Here is a 20532-nt window from a genome sequence, read left to right on the forward strand (position 1 = left end):
TATGGTGGCGGTAGTGTGATGATGTGGGGCTGTTTTGCTGCTTCAGGACCTGGAAGACTTGCTGTGATAAATGGAACCATGAATTCTGCTGTCTACCTGAAGGAGAATGTGCGGCCATCTGTTTGTGACCTCAGGCGGAAGCGAACTTGGGGTCTGCAGCAGGACAATGATCCGAAGCACACCAGCAAGTCCACCTCTGAATGGCTAAAGAAAAACAGAATGAAGTCTTTGGAGTGGCCTTGTCAAAGTCCTGACCTGAATCCTATTAAGATGCCGTGGCATGGCCTCAAAAGGCGGTTCATGCCCGAAAACCCTCTAATGTGGCTGAATTACAACGATTCTGCAAAGATGAGTGGGCCAAAATTCCTCCACAGCGTTGTAAAAGACTCATTGCAAGTTATTGCAAACGCTTGATTGCAGTTGTTGCTGCAAACGGCGGCCCAACCAGTTATTAGGTTTAAGGGGCAAACACTTTTTCACACAGGGCCATGTAGGTTTAGAGTTTTTTTCCCTTCCTTAATAATAAAAACCTTCATTTAAAAAAACGCTTTGGGAATCCTCGACTTGATAGGCATCCCACACGAAATTCTCCTCTGTCAAACCAGGCTAGAGCCCTTTTGTCGACTTGTGGGGAAATCAACCTGGTTGATACAGGGCAAACACTTCATCCATCTGATACTCCCCGCCTCACAAGTGCCTGACAGATTGATTATATTTTCATACCCCAGTCTTTGATGCAATTTGTGTCTTCCTGCTCAATAGGTAATATTGTGGTTTGTGATCATGCAATTCTGCTCCTTGAATTGTCTCTTGGCAAAGAATCTGCGAAAAGTAAACACTGGAGATTTGACATGCGTCTCCTGAAGATGACAAATTCATCTCTTATCTGAAAAGTGAATTTAAGATATTTTTGTCTATTAATTCACAATCTACTAACAACCGTTCCTTAGTGTGGGAAACTGCTAAAGCATACATCAGGGGTATAATTATAGCCTTATTATTCAGCCTCGAAAAGGAAAAAAACAAGCTACAGCAACTAAAACTCGAAAAAGAACTGGCAGATATTAAAAGTATACTTTGCTTAACATCAGACCTCCTCTCCATTTCTCAAAGCAAAGGTTATATGAGTCTGGGGATAAGTACTTGTCTCATTTGACCAAAATTAAAAGGGACCCTTAAGTGATTCCTTCAATTTTAGATGGGAATGGTGCCCGACACTTTGATAACAAAAACATTAATAACACTTTCAGGCAATTTTATGTTAGGCTGTATGAATCAGATCAACCACAGGGAGTCTCTGATAGGATGGAATCCTTTTTAGGGAGACTAAGCCTTCCAACCATTTCTGAATCCCAAAAATGTGAATTAAATGCTAACATGTTAGTGATGAAGAAATGTCTTCCCAGACACATGTCCACCTGTCTCTGACATGTTAGTGATGCAGAAATGTCTTCACAGACACATGTCCACCTGTCCCTGACATGTTAGTGATGAAGAAATGTCTTCCCAGACACATGTCCACCTGTCCCTGACATGTTAGTGATGAAGAAATGTCTTCCCAGACACATGTCCACCTGTCCCTGACATGTTAGTGATGAAGAAATGTCTTCACAGACACATGTCCACCTGTCTTTGGTTCATCTTTGACGGCCTGGATGAAAGCAGTCATGAAGAAATCCCTTCAAAGTGAAAATGTCTGTCCGTGTCCTTCATGGACTCTTGGATGAGTCGTCGCTGCACTCTTGGGGTCATTCCTGAGAAGGTTCTCCACTGTTCCATGTTTTCGTCCCTGTGGTTCACTGGAGTCCCAAAGCTTTAGTCTCTGTAACCTTTTCCAGGCGATAGATGTCAATGACTTTGTTTCTCACCTGTGCCTGAATTTCGTCTTCCTTGTTTGGATCTTTTGGTCGACTTGACTTTGTCTGACCGCTTCTATTTCAGTCGTCTCTTGATTCCACAGGTCTGCAGTAATCAGGCCTGGATAATTACATCATGATTTTAAATTTAAAAATTGCATTTTGTGTTTACCTGAGTTATCTTTGTCTAATATTTAAAGTTTGATCATCTGAAAACATGTGTGACAAACGTGCAGAAAGAGGAAGAGGGCGTGCATGCGTGTGTGTGTGTGTGTGTGTCTCAACGCTCCATTAAACCGTGTTTTGCTTCGAGCAAATTGTAGCAGAACAAGAGCAAACAGACAAAGATCTGATAAAACGTGTGTGTGTGTGTGTGTGTGTGGACAATGTTCCACTATTTGAAGGTCACCTGACTCTTAAACACACATTTACATTGATGATCAAAATCATTTTACTGCACTTTCTTTTTTTGTGTATAAAACCGACTTGTGTAATAAAATGTGAAACCGCTCACTCTCCCACACCAAACCTCATAGAGAAAAGCACTGATTTTAACATCACACACACAGGAGTTGTTGATCCACTGCTGCCTCCATCCCTAAGTTCTAATGTCTTATTTTAATGAATTCGTCTTTTGAAATATTTCATTTAGACTTGAATCATTGACACAAAGTGACCACACGAGGCAGCAGAGGACCAGCAGCTCTTGTGTCCCTGCAGCTAAAATCACTGGTTTTCTCTATGAGGTTTGGTGTGGGAGAGTGAGTGGTTTCACAGTGAGATAAAGTTGTTTCCTATGAGAAAGAAAGTGTAACACTGAAGTTCTCAGAAGTTTCTGTTTGAAGTTCAGAAGGACATTTGAAGAACTCGTGTTATCCTGAAGGAACATGATGTTCACGTTTGACTGTTCACTGGAGCGGAGTCTGACCGCTGACCCCGCCTCAGGCTCTTCCTGCTCACATCAGGTCAAATATAAACGCTGCTGCATTCACCACACTCACTCACAGTGTGGATGGAGCTGCCAGTTCCCGCCAACAGTGTCCAGCCTCAGCGTCCTGTGTCGGTCGTCATGGCAACTCCTGAAGAACTGAGTGGTTCTGGTTTGTGTCTCGGCTGCGGGACGCTGGACTCTCCACCGCACTATGACTTCTACGCTGACAGCGTGGCGTGGGGACGTCGCAGGCGCTGCCGAGCGTCACTGCACCAGCTTTACGCAGACCCGCTGATCCCCGGGGTGACCGAGGTGAGCGCCGACTGTCGTACGATTCATCGGAGATTGAGGTGTTTCTTTAAATCGATGATGTTTGATATAAAATGAGTTTTATTCATAAAAATAGATCAATACTCTGCTGATTCTTAAACTTCTTTCTTTCTTTATTATATTTGGTCTTTTCTTCAGGAAACCAGACATTTTACTAATCTCAAACTGTGGTGCGTGAGCGCCCTCTGGTGGTACTGAAGTCCTAACACTTCTAGTGTATTTGCATAGAATCAGGTCTGTACTAGACTACGTCATAGAGAGAAACACAACCGTTCCCTCAGTCAACTGACACTAGGGGGCGATAGAGTGAGTGTGTGTGTGTTCTGATCTGACCCTTCCTGGTCTGTAGACTCTGTTACTGACTTTTATTGATGATCAATTTATGAGCATTAAACATTTAGTTATTTATGATCAATAAAATGTCAGTAGTTAGCTGAAGGTCACTGGACTGGGATTCAACCTCTGACCCCCGACCCCTGATCATGAACTTTAACCCTTGACAGGGATGAAGAAGACCTGATCACAATAAAACCTCCTTCCACTGTGAATGTAGGACAAATGCAGCGCGCCGGTGTACAAGTGGACAGCAGGGGGCGACAGTTCTGATGAAGATGAGGGCGAGCAGACAGAGCCGCCCCCTGATCCCCCGCGCTTCGGCTGGATTCAGGGAGTCATGGTATGAAGTGAAGTGGTGATTTTGAAGTCAATAAAATTATCTGATTGAAAATGACAAATTATAAAATTCTAATTATGTATTATAATAATAATATACATATATTATGTATATACTTATACTTACATACACATATATATGTATACAGTATGTGTATACACATGTGTATGTATATAAACATATACATATGTGTATACACATACTGTATACATATATATGTGTATGAATGTGTATACACATAATATATGTATATAAACATATACATATATATGTGTATGAATGTGTATACACATAATATATGTATATAAACATATACATATATGTGTATACACATACTGTATACATATATATGTGTATGTATATGTATATACATATATACATATGATATACAGTATATGTGTATACAGATGTATACACATATATGTGTATACACATGTGTATACTCATATACATATATGTATATACATATACAGATGTATACATATGTATATTTTCTCTCCTGCTGCTGTTTTTTCTCCTGCTACTTATAAGACATAGAGTTGATTTGATTTCCATGTTTTGTTTGTGTTGTAGATCCGCTGCATGTTGAATATCTGGGGTGTGATCTTGTACCTGAGGCTGCCGTGGATCACTGCGCAGGCTGGTGTAGGTGCGTGAGTCTAAGATTGCATTCACACCTAAGAGTCTCCGCTGGACTCGGTTTGATTGGGGATCAGTACAATTAGGGACTTGGTAAGATTGTGGACTCGGTAAGATTAGGGACTCTGTAAGATTGGGAGTTTCAACATTCAGTCTCTCCCAGTTTGCTTTCACACTTCAGTGAAACCAACCTTTTAATAACGTGTTCCCCTCCTCGCCTGTGGCGGCGCTGCATCAACACTGTAGAAGAAAACTCGCTCTCCTTCTGTTTCCTCCACATCAAAGCAAAACATGGAGCTACAGATCATATCCTCTGGTCACAGGCATGTGTGTTTACCCACAATGCCCTGCGTTGTAGTCCATTTCCTGCATTTGTTTCACTTGAAGCGAACCCAGACCTACTGTAAGTTTTAGGCGGAGCAGAGTTTGGTTCATTCACACGTCCACAAATCAACCAGACCTTACGAATAAATCTAACGTGTGTGTGTGTGTGTCAGGTCTGACCTGGGTCATCATCCTGCTCTCCTCTTTCATCACTGGGATCACTGGTTTGTCGACGTCAGCCATCGCAACCAACGGCAAAGTCAAAGGAGGTTTGTAAAAGTTTCACCTGTGATCACATGATGACGTCACGTGACTAAGTGAAGGTAAATTTCACTCACATGGTCCCAAAGATTCTTTTAATGAAAGAGAGACGGAGACACAGTGTGGTTTGCTTAGCATTAGCTCCAGGTGAGTGGTTAGCTTAGCATTAGCTCCAGGAGATTGGTTAGCTTGGCATTAGCTCCAGGAGAGTGGTTAGCTTAGCATTAGGTCCAGGAGAGTGGTTAGCTTGGCATTAGCTCCAGGAGAGTGGTTAGCTTAGCATTAGGTCCAGGAGAGTGTTAGCTTAGCATTAGCTTGGCACATGTGTCAGTGTGGGCGGAGCCTTTCAAAGATGGTGACTCCTGAAGATTTTAAACTTCACTTCATTCCCTCTGTCCTCATCTCATCCTCGTCTTGTCTTGTCCTCGTCTCTTCCTTGTCTCGTCTCATCCCTGTCTTATCCTCAGGTGGAACTTACTTCCTGATCAGTCGGAGTCTGGGTCCAGAACTGGGTGGATCCATCGGTCTGATCTTCGCCTTCGCTAACGCTGTGGCCGTGTCCATGCACACCGTGGGTTTCGCAGAGACTGTCACTGACCTCATGCATGTGAGTCATGTGTTCATTGACATAAGGACCTTTATTTTTTTGTCTCTGTGGTCTCTGTGGTCCTTGTCTCTGTGGTCTTTGTCTCTGTGGCCTCTGTGGCCTCTGTGGTCTCTGTGGTCTCTGCGGACTCTGTGTCTGTGGCCTCTGTGGTCTTTGTCTCTGTGGACTCTGTCTCTGTGGTCTCTGTCTCTGTGGTCTCTTTGGTCTCTGTGAACTCTGTGGCCTTGGTGGTCTCTGTGTCTGTGGACTCTGTGGACTCTGTGGTCTCTGTGTCTGTGGTCTCTGTGGACTCTGTGGTCTCTGTAAACAATGAACGTGTTAATCTTCCTCAGGAAAATGGCGTCGTAATAGTCGACCGTGTCAACGACATTCGCATCATCGGCGTGGTCACGGTCACGTGTTTACTCGGCGTCTCATTGGCCGGCATGGCATGGGAATCTAAGGTGAATATGTAAATATGTTGGCGGTGGGAGGAGCTTCATGTCAGTCGACCAATCACTGTCTCCTGAGGTTTATGTTTGACTGAGGTCATGTGATATCATTCACAGGTGAACTCAGGCTCCGCCCCCTTAACCACTTAAGCCTTAAAAGTTAAAAGAGAATAAATGTGAATTAATTATGACTCCACCCCCTACAGGCCCAGATCCTCTTCTTCCTGGTCATCATGGTGTCCTTTGTGAACTACATCGTTGGGACAATCGTACCCGCTTCACCTCAGAGACAAGCCAGAGGCTTCTTTAGCTACAAAGGTGAGACCACAGAGACCACAAGACCAAAGAAACCAAAAAGACCACAGAGACCACAGAGTCCACAGAGACAGAGACCACAGAGACAGAGTCCACAGAGACAGAGTCCACAGAGACAGAGACCACAGAGTCACAGAGTCCACAGAGAAAGAGTCCACAGAGACCACAGAGACAGAGTCCACAGAGACAGAGTCCACAGAGACAGAGACCACAGAGACAGAGTCCACAGAGACAAAGATCAGGAGCTGCTGCCCGTGTGGTCATTTTGTGTCTGCACTGAAAATAAAACTGTCCTCCTGTCTAACAGTGGACATCTTTGCTGCTAACTTTGTCCCCGGCTGGCGGGGAGCAGAGGGCAGCTTCTTTGGAATGTTCTCCATCTTCTTCCCCTCAGCCACAGGAATCCTGGCAGGAGCAAACATCTCTGGAGACCTGAAGGTGTGTCCCTCTGTCCTGTGGAACTTGCTGTTCCTGCACATCTTACTATCTACCAACACAGACCTCCGAAAAATCCTCAACCTCCTGTCTGTCATGACTTCTTTTTCCCAGAATCCAACAGTGGCCATACCTCGAGGAACGCTGATGGCCATTTTGTGGACCACCATGTCTTACCTCATCATCTCTGCAACCATAGGTACACACACTCTGTGTGTGTGTGTGTGTGTTTGTGTGTGTCCTCACAGGTGTGTGATGCCTCTGGTCTCATCAATGACAGCGTGTGTGTGTGTGTGTGTGTGTGTGTGTGTGTGTCTGTCTGTCCTCACAGGTGCGTGTGTGGTGCGTGATGCCTCTGGTCTCATCAATGACAGTGTGTCTGTGTCCAGTGAAGACTGTGATGGTTTCTCTTGTCTCTATGGATGGGACTTTAGTGAGTGTGTGAGCAACAAGAGCTGCAGCTACGGCCTCATCAACTACTATCAGGTCAACACACACACACACACACACACTGCGCCCACACTCAGAGAGAGAGACACACATACACACACACTCACACACAAGGAGAGAGAGAGAGAGACACACACACACACACACTCAGAGAGAGAGAGACCGCAGTCCATGAGCCTGGTGTAGAGTGAATGAGTGAATGTGTTCCACAGTCCATGAGCCTGGTGTCGGCGTTCTCTCCTCTCATCAGCGCTGGGATCTTCGCAGCGACGCTCTCTTCTGCTTTAGCTTGTTTGGTTTCTGCGCCCAAAGTTTTCCAGGTAAAAAAATTATTTGTCCAATTTTCCATGATGCACTGTGTGATATTCATGCAATGAGACTTGACTTTTTATTGTTAACAGTGTTGACTTCTTTTCACTGAAAACAGGAAGTTGTTTTAGTATGAACTGAATATAATAATAATAATAATAATAATAACAATAATAATAATAATAATAATAATAATAATAATAATGATGATGATAATAATAATAATAATAAAGTAGTGTCTTCCTGTGGACAGACTTGTTTCTGCTTCTGCTGATGAATGTGTGAATATTTGTGTCAGTGAGCTGATGATGAACATGTGAATGTTTGTGACAGTGAACTGATGATGAACGTGTGAATGTTTGTCAGTGAGCTGATGATGAAAGTGTGAATGTTTGTCAGTGAGATGAACATGTGAATGTTTGTCAGTGAGCTGATGATGAACGAATGTTTGTCAGTGAGTTGATAATGATTGTGTGAATGTTTGTGTCAGTGAACTGATGATGAACGTGTGAATGCTTGTCAGTGAGCTAATGATGAACGTGTGAATATTTGTGTCAGTGAGTTGATAATGAACGTGTGAATGTTTGTCAGTGAGTTGATAATGAACGTGTGAATGTTTGTCAGTGAGTTGATAATGAACGTGTGAATGTTTTCAGTGAGCTGATGATGAACGTGTGAATGTTTTTCAGTGAGCTGATGATGAACGTGTGAATGTTTGTGTCAAAGAGCTAATGATGAACATTTGAATGTTGTGTCAGTGAGTTGATGATGAATGTGTGAATGTTTGTCAGTGAGTTGATGATGAACGTGAAAATGTTTGTGTCAGTGAACTGATGATGAACGTGTGAATGTTGTCAGTGAGCTGATGATGAATGTGTGAATGTTTGTGTCAGTGAGCTGATGATGAACGGTGAATGTTTGTTTCAGTGAGCTAATGATGAACGTGTGAATGTTTGTGTCAGTTTGTTGATGAACGTGTGAGTGTTTGTCAGTGAGCTGATGATGAATGTGTGAATGTTTGTGTCAGTGAGCTGATGATGAACGTGTGAATGTTTGTGTCAGTGTTTGTGTCAGGACAAACTTTACCCTCTCATCGGCTTCTTTGGAAAAGGATACGGCAGAAACGCTGAGCCGCTGCGAGGCTACATGCTAACCTACTGCATCGCTGTCTGCTTCATTCTGATAGGTGTGTGTGTGTGTTTTTGTGTGCGTGTCTCTGTGTGTGTGTGTGTCTCTGTGTATGTCTGTCTGTCTGTATGTGTCTGTGCGTGTCTGTGTGTGTGTGTGTGTTCTGTGTATGTCTGTCTGTGTGTCTCTGTGTATGTCTGTCTGTGTGTGTGTGTGTGTGTGTGTGCGTGTCTGTGTGTGTGTGTGTGTGTGTGCATGCTGTCTGTGTGTATGTCTGTCTGTCTGTGTCTCTGTGTGTGTGTGTGTGTGTGTGTGTCTGTCTGTCTGTGTCTCTGACTTTGTGTCTCTTGTCAGCAGCAGAGTTAAACTCCATCGCTCCCATCATCTCTAACTTCTTCCTGTGCTCCTACTCTTTGATCAACTTCAGCTGCTTCTACGCTTCACTCACCAACTCACCAGGTACTGATGAACACATGAACACGTGAACACATGAACACATGAATCACAAGTGTGTGTGTGTCCAGGTTGGCGTCCGTCCTTCAGGTTCTACAATAAGTGGTTGTCTCTGCTGGGCTCTGTGTGCTGTGTGGTCATCATGTTCCTGCTCACATGGTGGTCAGCACTCATCGCCTTTGGTGTTGTCTTCTTCCTCATGGGATACACACTCTATAAGAAGCCTGGTGAGACACACACACACACATACACACGGGATACACACTTTACAAGAAGCCTGGGGAGACACACACACACACACATACACACGTGATACACACTTTACAAGAAGCCTGGAGAGACACACACACACACAGGTGTTCCATAGCAGCGCCCCCTGCAGGTGTTTGGTAGCAGCGCTCCCTGCAGGTGTTTGGTAGCAGCGCACCCTGCAGATGTTTGGTTACATTGCCCCCTGCAGGTGTTTGGTAGCAGCCCCTGCAGATGTTTGGTTACATTGCCCCCTGCAGATGTTTGGTAGCAGCCCCTGCAGGTGTTTGGTAGCAGCACCCTGCAGATGTTTGGTGCAGGTGTTTGGTAGCAGCTCCCTGCAGATGCAGCAGATGTTTGTAGTGTTTGGTAGCAGCTCTGCAGATGTTTGGTTACATTGCCCCTGCAGGTGTTTGGTAGCAGCCCCTGCAGATGTTTGGTTACATTGCCCCTGCAGATGTTTGGAAGTGCCCCTGCAGGTGTTTGGTAGCAGCGCACCCTGCAGATGTTTGGTAGCAGCGCTCCCTGCAGGGGTTTGGTTACAGCGCCCCCTGCAGGTGTTTGGTAGCAGCGCCCCCTGCAGGTGTTTAGTTACAGTGCCCCCTGTATGTGAAGTGCGCTCACTGCTGTTCTCTGGGTTTAGAGGTGAACTGGGGTTCTTCAGTCCAGGCTGGCTCCTACAACCTGGCCCTGACCCACTGTGTCGGACTGAATCAGGTCCAGGACCACGTCAAGAACTTCAGGTTAGTCATTGTGAAGAAGCTTCTGTACTTCACCAAGTTTCTTAAGAGGTTAAATTGTCCCTACATTGAAAGTGATGTCATAGCTCTGCCTCTCTCTTATCTTTAACGTAAGCTTTTATTTTCTTGATTCTTTATTTTGTTCATTTCTGTGAGCATTTACTTTATAATGTTACGTAGCAGCGTTACAGCGCCACTCACAGGCCAAACATGTGTACTACAGCGTTTTTTTCTGTGTGGGTGGAGTCTCAGTCATGTGACCTGATGAAGCTTCTTCTGGTTCCAGGCCTCAGTGTTTAGTTCTGACCGGTCCCCCCACACGTCGTCCAGCTCTGGTGGACCTGGTCCACGCTTTGACCAAAGGTCTCAGTCTGATGATGTGTGGAAACGTGGTCACTGTGAGTTCACGTGTCACTTCCTGTTTCAACAAATTGGAATATTTATATTATTATTAACCCATGTCATTTTAAACGTTTATATGTAATTTTAAACGTTCATATGTCATTTAAAACGTTTATGTCATTTTAAACCTTCATATGTCATTTTAAACCTTCATATGTCATTTTAAACGTTTATGTATATATATATATATATATATATATATATATATATATATATATATATATATATATTTATTTATTTATTTTTTATTTTTTTATTATTTGACCTTTGACCTGTGAACCATCTGGACAGGCGACATCGTCTCCAGCAGCTCTGCACAAGGCTCACACAGACAGTCATGTGACCTGGTTAAACCAACGGAAGGTCAAGTCCTTCTACAGAGGAGTGGTGGCACCAGAGCTACGGTCCGGTGTGAACATGCTGCTGCAGGTGAAGTCATAGGTCACTGAGATCACTGAGGTCACTGAGGTCACTGTGGTCTGAGGTCATAGGTCACTGAGGTCTAAGGTAATAGGTCACTGTGGTCTGAGGTCATAGGTCACTGAGGTCTTAGGTAATAGGTAACTGTTGTCTAAGGTCATAGGTCACTGAGGTCACAGGATCATTTGTTTATTCCAGTAAACACAAACCACAACTTCTCTACTGAGGCTAAAGCTAAGCTAACTACTATATTAGGGCTAATGCTAAGCTAAATAATCCCTGGTGGCTAATACTAAACTCCTCTGGCACTAAGCTAACTATTTTACTAAAACAAATGCTAGTTAAATACTCGTCTAGGAATAATACCAAGCTAATTAATATCCTGGGGCTAATGCTAAGCTAACTAATCCTCCCAGGCTCAAGCAAATCTGTCTGCTATTGTGGCGCTGATGCTAAGCTAACTACTCTCCTGTGGCTAAACTAAATACTCTTCCGGGGGTAATGCTAAGCTTATTATTCTCCTATGGCTAATTCTAAGCTAAATACTATTCTGGGGTAATGCTAAGTTTATTATTCTCCTATGGCTAATTCTAAGCTAAAGACTCTTCTGGGGTAATGCTAAGCTTGAATGCATTGAATGAATGAATGAATCTCAGCTGAGTGAAAGGTGACTTTCACATATTTCATTCCTTCATCTTACACACTTGTCATGGTGTTGTCTGTCCACCAGGGGGCAGGTCTGGGTCGCATCAGGCCAAACGTCCTGGTGATGGGTTTGAAGACGGACTGGAGCAGTGACGAGCCTCACGCTGCACATGAATACGTCTCAGTCCTGCAGTGAGTGAGAAGTCTGGCTCATGCCCCCTGCTGGCCTATGAATGTACTGCATGTTTTCTATGAATTCTGAGTTCTACAAATGTGTGTGTATGCATGTATGTGCGTGTGTGTGTGTCTGTGTTTGTTTCAGTGATGCCTTTGACCTACAGTACGGTGTGTGTGTGCTGAGGATGACGGAGGGACTGGATTCTTCTCATCCATCTCAGTCCTACAGTGAGATTAAGTTTTACATCATCATTAAACAAAGTGGCATGATGGGAAATGTAGTCCAGGATATTTCTTCTTTGATCTATTTTCTTTTTCAGTGAATCCAAGTTTCCGTGGACAAACAGAGAATATGAACACCATCTCTTCTCCTTCCTGCATTCAAACAAACACCACCTGTATGTATGATGCCATTTACGTTTTTTAAGTATGCACACAATCAGCTCACACCCAGTGGCTACCAGCGTGGACATCAAGAAAACAGATTTTATCCACTAAAATCGACATCCGTCTAAGTCTAGGATATCTACGTCACATGATCACGTCTTTATCTCACTGTGAGACAGACGTTTGTAAACCACTCACTCTCCGACAGAGAGAAAATCAGTGATTTTAATGTCACACACACAGGTGTTGCCTCCACACACACTGCTGCCTCCATCACTAAGTTCAAATGTCTTATTTTGTCACTTCAGTGTTTAAAAACCAATGTTCAGATTGACCTCAGTGACACAAAGTGACCACATGAGGCAGCAGAGGACCAGCAGCTCCTGTGCCTCCGCAGCTAAAAACACTGATTTTCTCTACGAGGTTTGGTGTGAGAGAGTGAGGTTTTTGTCTCACAGTGAGATAAAGAAAACTTAAAGAACTTAAAGAAACTTAAACTGACGTATGACCTGTGTTTGTGACTTCACATATCATGTGATGTCCTCATGAAAGAGTGAAAACAACGTGTTTGTGTGTAAACAGATTCAGTGTGTGTTGATCCTGAGGTTCAGCCAAAAACAGTGTTTCAAAAAAAACATGGAAAGAAGACCATCGACATTTACTGGCTGTCTGATGATGGAGGTGAGACCATGCAACCAGCCATCCATCCAACCATACATCCATCCATCCATCCAACCAACCATTCATCCAACATCCATCCAACCAACCATTCATCCATCCAACCAACCATTCATCCAACAGTCATCCAACCAACCATTCCTCCATCCATCCAGCCAACCAACCAGTCATCCAACAAACCATTTATCCATCCAACCAACCATTCCTCCATCCATCGAACCAACCATTCATCCAACATCCATCCAACCAACCATTCTTCCAACATCCATCCAACCAACCATTCATCCAACATCCAACCAACCATTCATCATCCAGTCATTCATCCATCCAACATCCAATCAACCATTTATCGAACATCCAAACAACCATTCATCCAACATCTATCCATCCAACCAACCAACAACCGACCATTTATCCAACCATCTAACCAACCATTCATCCAACCACTCCTCCATCCATCCAACCATTAATCCAACTAACCAATCATTCATCCAACCATTTAACCAACTATTCATCCATCATCCAACCAACCAACCATCCATCCAACTAACCAACCATTCATCCAACATCCATCCAACCAACAGCAACCCCTCCAACAGCCAACCATTCATCCATCATCCAACCAACCATTCGTGTGTGTGTGTGTGTGTCCAGGTCTCACTCTGCTGCTGCCTTACCTACTGACTCGCAGGAAACGCTGGTTGAAATGTAAAGTCCGAGTGTTTGTGGGAGGAGACACAGAGAAGAGGGAGGAGCAGAGGGCAGAGTAAGCACCTGGATGACTCAGCTACATGGGTTAGGGTTTTACTCACACTCATGATGACTCAGCATGTTTCCTGCTGTTCTCTGCAGCTGGACTCAGACGTTCCTCATCCATGATGCACCTGTTTGTGACTGTTGTTCTCAATCAATCAATCAAACAAACAAACAAACTCATCATAATATAAAACATGAGTGTATTTTAAATATCCATATAATGTCAGTGAGTTATTTTAACTCTAAAAACATAAAGATGGATTTATTACACTGGGTTTGAACTCACGTTTGTTTTCAGGGTCTTGGCTCTGATCAAGAAATTCCGTCTTGGTTTCCATGATGTTGAAGTTCTTCCTGACGTTTACCAGCATCCTCAGCCTGAGAAGTATGAAAGAGAAACCCTGCAGTGATACACACACACACACACCTGTGTCAGCGACATGATCACGTCTTTATTTCACTGTCAGACAGACGTTTGTAAAGCACTCACTCTCTCACACCAAAATCCACAGAGAAAATCAGTGATTTTTTCCTCTGCTGCCTCGTGTGGTCACTTTGTGTTACTGAGGTCAATCTGAACATTGGATTTCAAACACTGAAGTGACAAAATAAAACATTTGAACTTAGTGATGGCGGCAGCAGTGGATCAAAGTGACCACACGAGGCAGCAGTGGGTCAACAACTCCTGAAAATCACTCATTTTCTCTCTGGTGTGGGAGAGTGAGTGGTTTACAAACTTTCACAGTGAGATAAAGACGTCATCGTGTGTGTGCATGTGTCTGTGTGTGTGTGCTTGTGTGTGTCGTCAGTGTGCGTCAGTTTGAGAACACACTGCGTCGCTTCAGACTGGAGACAAACATCAAACAAGATTGTGACACTGAGGCTCAAAGACAGCAGGAGCCCTGGATGATCACAGACCAGGATCTAGAGAGGAACAAGGCCAAGGTGTGACACACACACACACACACACACACACACACACACACACACACACACACACACACACTCTGCCTCACTTTCATGTAGAAACATCTGTGTTGTTTTTTCCAGAGTCTCCGTCAGATCCGTCTCAATGAGGTCCTGCAGGACATTTCCAGAGACGCTGCTCTGATCATCATGTGAGTCCAGTTCCCTTTAACCTTTGTGTTGTGAATCTATATTTTTTTTAATTCCTTGCACACAGCCGCTCTTGGTGTTGCAGTGGTTTGACCTCTCAGGACCACCGTAGACTCTCAGTTGGTGTGTGTTTGTGTTTTTGCCTGTAAACATCATGACCTCTGACTTCTCTTCCTCCTGACAGCACCATGCCGGTGAGCAGGAGAGGAGTGTGTCCCTCTTCACTCTTCCTGGCGTGGCTGGACTTCCTGTCACGTGACCTCCAACCTCCAGTCCTGTTGGTCAGAGGAAACCAGGAAAATGTCCTGACCTTCTACTGCCAGTGATTCCTTGTGATTCAACATCTTGATGATATATGGATTATTTTTGAATGATTTGAATGATTGTCTAAGTGCATGAATGAAGGTTTTGTTCCTAAATGTATGAAACAAATAAACTGCACTTGTAATCAACATGTTTAAAATATGGCAATAAAAGGTTTTGAGTGTAAACTTAATCAATGTGTGATGTAATGAGACTACACTGCAACAACATACGTCATCCTTCATATGAGCAAAAATGGCGATCGGCAATCTGCATAAACTGCAGCTGTATGTGACTGTATCAGACTGAGTCTGTGCTCCGGTCATGGAGGACGTACCAAACAAATATTTTTAATTAGGACGTGTCAGAATGGTCAGTTATGAGCTCTATTTGACCTTTTCTTAAAAATGTGTGTGTTTGTACGTCGGTGAAATATGGTCGATGACTAAATACAGGGACCGCTGGCCGCAGTCTGATGCGAAGTGGTGCGAACACACCTTTGCTGACTTTATCCGGCACATTAGCTTATATAAAATCCTCTGAGGCTGGAAGTTTGTGTAAAACACTGTGCTCCACTGTGCAGCCACGAACAGCACACTTGTCCCTCCGTGTTGACATAATACTGCTCTTCCTCCCTCGCCTGCACTCTCGCATTTTATTTTATTGACAAGGTGGAGCTAAGGTGGAGCTCTCGAAGTAAACTTACTGGTGGGGTGGCAACATTCGTCATACTGCGCAGGGAATTCAACATCGCGTGTTTTATCGCCTATGCTTACACTAAGGGGGACCATGAAAAAATGACTGAGTATTCTTTTACCACACTTTGGCGACTGGTATAATATAAGTATTAAAATGAGTAAATAGTTGATTTTGCATAATATGTCCCCTTTAATCATCTAGCCTTTGTCACCTGACGAAACATGACTGATGCAACATTTGTGGCTAAAGTTGTGCTGCCACTGTGTGTGTGTGTGTGTGTGTGATGGCAGAGGAACTCTTTAGCTGGAACAGTTCGTGGTACTGTGGTCTTTACTAAGCCATCACTTTTCCAAAATCTTGTTTATTTCCGGTTCGGTTCGGTTTTCGTGTGTTTTTGGGCATTTGTCAACCTGGGTCAAAATGGCGCCCGAGTGAGACATCTTTCTCGGTAAACGATCTTTGTAAACAGTGGCGTTAATTTACTGCGCATGCTTAGGCGACACAAGTCCGCGAGCCTCCACGTCTGAGCTCGAGCGCTATGAGCCAATCAGAAGCGGCCACCGTGTGTTTGGAAACAACATTCGTGCGGTTAAAGTTCCGTGTGACGGACAACAAGTGAGGAGAGGAGAACCAGAACCATGGCCGTGGAAGGTTCTCGACCAAACACGACCCGTCTGCTCATTAAATCACCGAACCAGACTCTGAAGGACCACAGCGTCGACGGTGTCCACCTGGACTGGACCGTGAAGGACCTGAAGACGCTGCTGTCCAACGACTACCCGACGAAACCGGTACGTTAGCATGCTAATGCTAGCGGAAGTGAGTGAAGGAGGCTAATGTCGGCGATGTTAACTCTGCTTTAATGTCTGGTTTGTAACAATAATAACAAGCAATTAAAGCGGCAAACGGTTATCCGATTACAGTTACGTTAGCCCACCTGTCGTGTTGTTTAAAGTGGGCGTGGTCTCTAATAATAATAATCATAATCACTTGTACTATAGTTCAGGATGAAAATGAAACTTAATTCAGTCACGAAATCATTTTATCTACGAACAGCTTTTATTAAATATGATTCTTTAACTTTCATTTAACAACAGCAACAACACACAAATAACAGGGGAATAAATATATATATATATATGTGTATATATATATATATATATATATCGAAATATTACCAAAAATTGAAACAAAATGTAAAAAATAAAAAAAAGTCTAAAATAATATTGTTTGGTTTTGATGAGATTAAATCTAAGATTAAAGTTAACATGTAAAGAACAAGTGACAGAGTTATTGTGGTTCATACGTTCACAGGAGGATCTGAGCTTCACTGACTCTCACTCACTCAATCACTCACTTGAGTGAAGCAACAACTTATTTTCAATAAAGTTACAGTGAGAGTGATTTTTTTTTTAATTTATTTAAATATTCATGTGTGTGTGTGTGTGTGTGTGTTTCCAGGCTGTCAGTGATCAGAGACTCATCTTCGCTGGTAAACTGTTACCTGATCATTTTCTCCTCAGAGACATTTTCACACAGGTTTGTCTCTATATGTTTTTACCTTTTTTTTTTTTTTAACATTTGAATAAAAATCGTTTGATTCTCACACGTTTGAAAAGGTGGATAAAATACCGACGATGATGAAGACGTTAAACTAAAGCTTCTTTTAAAGTATTTAAATGAGATTAAACTTAACTGTTTTCGTCATGTGAAGGCTGTGAGTGAGTGATGTTTGTGTTCTGTCAGACAGACTCGGTGAACACTCTGCACCTGGTTTCTGCCTTCAGGAATCAACATGGAGTCAGAGCTGAGGTGAGAGAGCAAAACCACATCTGAACGTGTTTTTCACTCCTGAAAGCCTCCTCCTTAGTTGTTCTGTCTTCAGTCCACAGAGACGGAGCGCTCGCAGAGACTCACAGCAGCGTCTGTGTCCACATCCAACATCACAGAGCTGAGACACCGGAGTCACTGGACATCATCTTCATCATCTGCTGCTGTTCCCATGTCTCCATCATGGAATCCTGCTGATACTGCAAGGTAAGATGCTGCAGTCACCTGACACAACAATAAATATTATTGTTGTTAATAATAACAATAATAATAATGGTAATAATTATAATAATGATGATGATGATGTAACACGTCTGTGTTTTAAATATCGTACAGTTATTAAAGGTGTTTCCTCTGACAGGTGGGGAGCGCCACAGGTGGCTCCGCCCACATTTCCCAGCCACTCCCTGTACAGTGGTGAGCAGCTGCTGTGGCTGCAGCTGGTCTACGCTCGACAGTTTTACCTGCAGTAGTGAGTTTTTAAAACACCAAATCTCACCTCCTTCTTCTTCTGTCACCTGGAGCGCTCTCATTGTGACTGCTTGTGTCCACCCACAGCCACGCCGCTTTGGCAGCAGCAAACTCCGCCTCCTCTCCACCAGCCTCAGTCTTCGCCCAGTACCCTCCTGTCCCCGCCCACCAAGTCGTCCCCACACCGGCCCCGCAAGCCAACGAGAACCCCGTCGACGACCTGCCGGCCAATCAGAATGTGGCGCAGGACAGGGTCTTCATCGGTGCGGGAGTGGCCAATCAGAACCTGCGTATGAACGCGCAGGGCGGAGCCGTGATGGAGGACGAGGATGTGGCAGAACACGATTGGCTGGACTGGTTTTATTCTGCTGCGAGACTCGGTGTTCTGCTCATGATCATTTACTTCAACTCAAACCTGAGTCGCCTCCTGCTGGTGATGAGTACGCTACTGCTCCTCTACCTGTGAGTGACTACACACAGCTACACTCAACTATACTCAGCTACGCACAGCTACACTCAACCACACTCAGTTACACTCAACTATACACACAGCTACACTCAAGTATACTCAACTATACTCAACTTTACTCAGCTACACACAGCTACACTCAACTACACTCAACTATACTCAGCTACACTCAACCACACACGGCTACACTCAACTATACTCAACTACACACAGCTACACTCAACTACACTCAATTACACTCAACTATACACACAGCTACACTCAAGTATACTCAACTATACTCAGCTACACTCAACTATACCAGCTACACCACTCATACTCAGCTACACACAGCTACACTCAACTACACTCAACTACACTCAACTATACTCAGCTACGCACAGCTACACTCAACTACACTCAACTACACTCAACTACACTCAACTATACTCAGCTTCACTCAGCTACACTCAACTACACACACAGCTACACTCAAGTATACTCAACTATACTCAACTACACAACACAACTAAACAGACAACACACCTATACAACACAACTACACAGACAACACAACTATACAACACACAATTACACAGACAACACAACTATACAACACACAATTACACACACACACACACACACACAACACCCACAGGTACATGAGCACACTAATGTACCTGTGAATGACACACAACTATACAACACGCACAACTGCTGAGTTGTCGATCCACTGCTGCCTCCATCTCACACACACACACACACACACACACACACACACACACACATCTTATTTTGTCACTAATGTTCAGATTGACCTCAGTGACACAAAGTGACCACACAAGGCTGCAGAGGACCAGCTGTGTGTGTGGTTTATAAACTTCAGTTTGCTCATGTCCTCTTGTGTCTTTGTTAACCAGGCACACTGCTGGTTGGTTTCCCTTCAGAAGACCTCAGGCTCAAAGACCTGATCACCTCCAGCCCCTGGAGGTCCGGCAGAACCAGCAGAACCAGAACAGGAATCCAGTAAGAAACCATGTCCAGTCTTTGTTTGTCTGTAACATCTATCACTGAAATAATAATATGGTGTCCTCACTGCAGGCAGACGTCGCTGACAGACAGGGGGAGGAGGTTGTTGCTGACAGACAGAGGGAGGAGCTTGTTGCTGACAGACAGGGGGAGGAGCTTATGGTTGCAGGACACGAAGCAACGATGGCGGTTTTGGTTCCTGCACACCGGACTTCGGTGATGTGGACGGCCTGGGTTTTCTTCAGAACCTTCTTCTCCTCGCTGATTCCTGAGGGTCAACACATTTGACCGAGGGAAGGGGACACAAGGACGGGGACACCAGAGAGACACATGTGCCAAAAACATTATACTTTATTTGAAAATGTATAATTATTAAAAACTTGTATATTTGTGGATAATTTCAGTTCAATACAAACATTTAAATAAAGTTTGATTTAAATGTGAAAATCCACAGATCAAAGAAATCAACGATCACAAGACGACAAAATGTCAACTTTCAGTTTAAAAACTGAAAAAAGAAGCAAAAACAAAGTTTCACAGAAGCTTGAAAGAAAGTTTGATCTGTTAATAATTGACAATAACTGCTAATAATTGTTAATAATTGTCTGTACGTTTCATCAGACAAACTGAATCAAACTCATCAACAGATTTCAGAATCAGAAAATCATTTTCTGTAAAATAATAAATATAAAGTTTGTACATATTTGTAAACAAAGCACTTTACTTTGAAAAGATTGAAGTTCTTTCTGTGATAAAGTTAAAACAACGATGTTTGAGTCATGGACGTCAGGTCAGGTGACTTTCTTCCTGTGTTTTTTTTTTTTTGTTTATGGCCAAAGATTTGAAATAAACATTGAAACCAGGCCCTGTTTCAGGAAGCTGGTTCAACAGACTCTGAGTTCTGGTTCCAGAACAGCTGATCAGCATTATTTCAGTTCTCTCCTGAGTTAATCATCATCAATGAAGCTCTGATATGATTCACCACAGCAATGGGTAAACCAAGAGCACAGTCTCCATTATAATCCAGTTAACAGAAATAT

At 43.6% G+C, this 20532-nt stretch overlaps 2 protein-coding genes across 4 annotated transcripts; both read left to right on the forward strand.

The window, feature by feature from the left end:
- The first annotated feature begins 2868 nt into the window (after positions 1–2868).
- Positions 2869–15208, forward strand: slc12a3 (solute carrier family 12 member 3). Of its 3 annotated transcripts, none has more exons than XM_044037069.1 (26): positions 2869–3099; positions 3671–3793; positions 4364–4439; positions 4927–5022; positions 5482–5621; positions 5954–6064; positions 6259–6370; positions 6675–6805; positions 6917–7001; positions 7134–7288; positions 7465–7572; positions 8624–8747; positions 9044–9148; positions 9214–9369; positions 10035–10134; positions 10418–10529; positions 10825–10962; positions 11684–11790; positions 11921–12003; positions 12096–12173; positions 12745–12843; positions 13495–13606; positions 13895–13981; positions 14406–14541; positions 14647–14714; positions 14897–15208. In XM_044037069.1, exons 1-26 carry the CDS (start codon positions 2869–2871, stop codon positions 15036–15038), a joined length of 3015 nt encoding a protein of 1004 aa, XP_043893004.1. In that variant the 3' UTR covers positions 15039–15208. The 3 variants fall into 3 exon arrangements, with proteins under 3 accessions (XP_043893004.1, XP_043893005.1, XP_043893007.1); XM_044037070.1 differs by having other exon boundaries at positions 9047–9148; XM_044037072.1 differs by lacking the exons at positions 14406–14541; positions 14647–14714; positions 14897–15208 and having other exon boundaries at positions 13495–13635; positions 13895–13962.
- A 789-nt stretch (positions 15209–15997) lies between these two features.
- herpud1 (homocysteine-inducible, endoplasmic reticulum stress-inducible, ubiquitin-like domain member 1) lies at positions 15998–20390 on the forward strand. The gene is made up of 8 exons (XM_044036400.1): positions 15998–16505; positions 17176–17253; positions 17461–17526; positions 17600–17751; positions 17906–18016; positions 18103–18477; positions 19384–19489; positions 19565–20390. The coding sequence occupies exons 1-8, from the start codon at positions 16353–16355 to the stop codon at positions 19778–19780; spliced, it is 1257 nt and encodes a 418-aa protein (XP_043892335.1). The 5' UTR covers positions 15998–16352; the 3' UTR covers positions 19781–20390.
- Positions 20391–20532: the final 142 nt, after the last annotated feature.

This window comes from Solea senegalensis, linkage group LG10, assembly GCF_019176455.1.
Source record: "Solea senegalensis isolate Sse05_10M linkage group LG10, IFAPA_SoseM_1, whole genome shotgun sequence".
Lineage (NCBI taxonomy): Eukaryota > Metazoa > Chordata > Actinopteri > Pleuronectiformes > Soleidae > Solea > Solea senegalensis.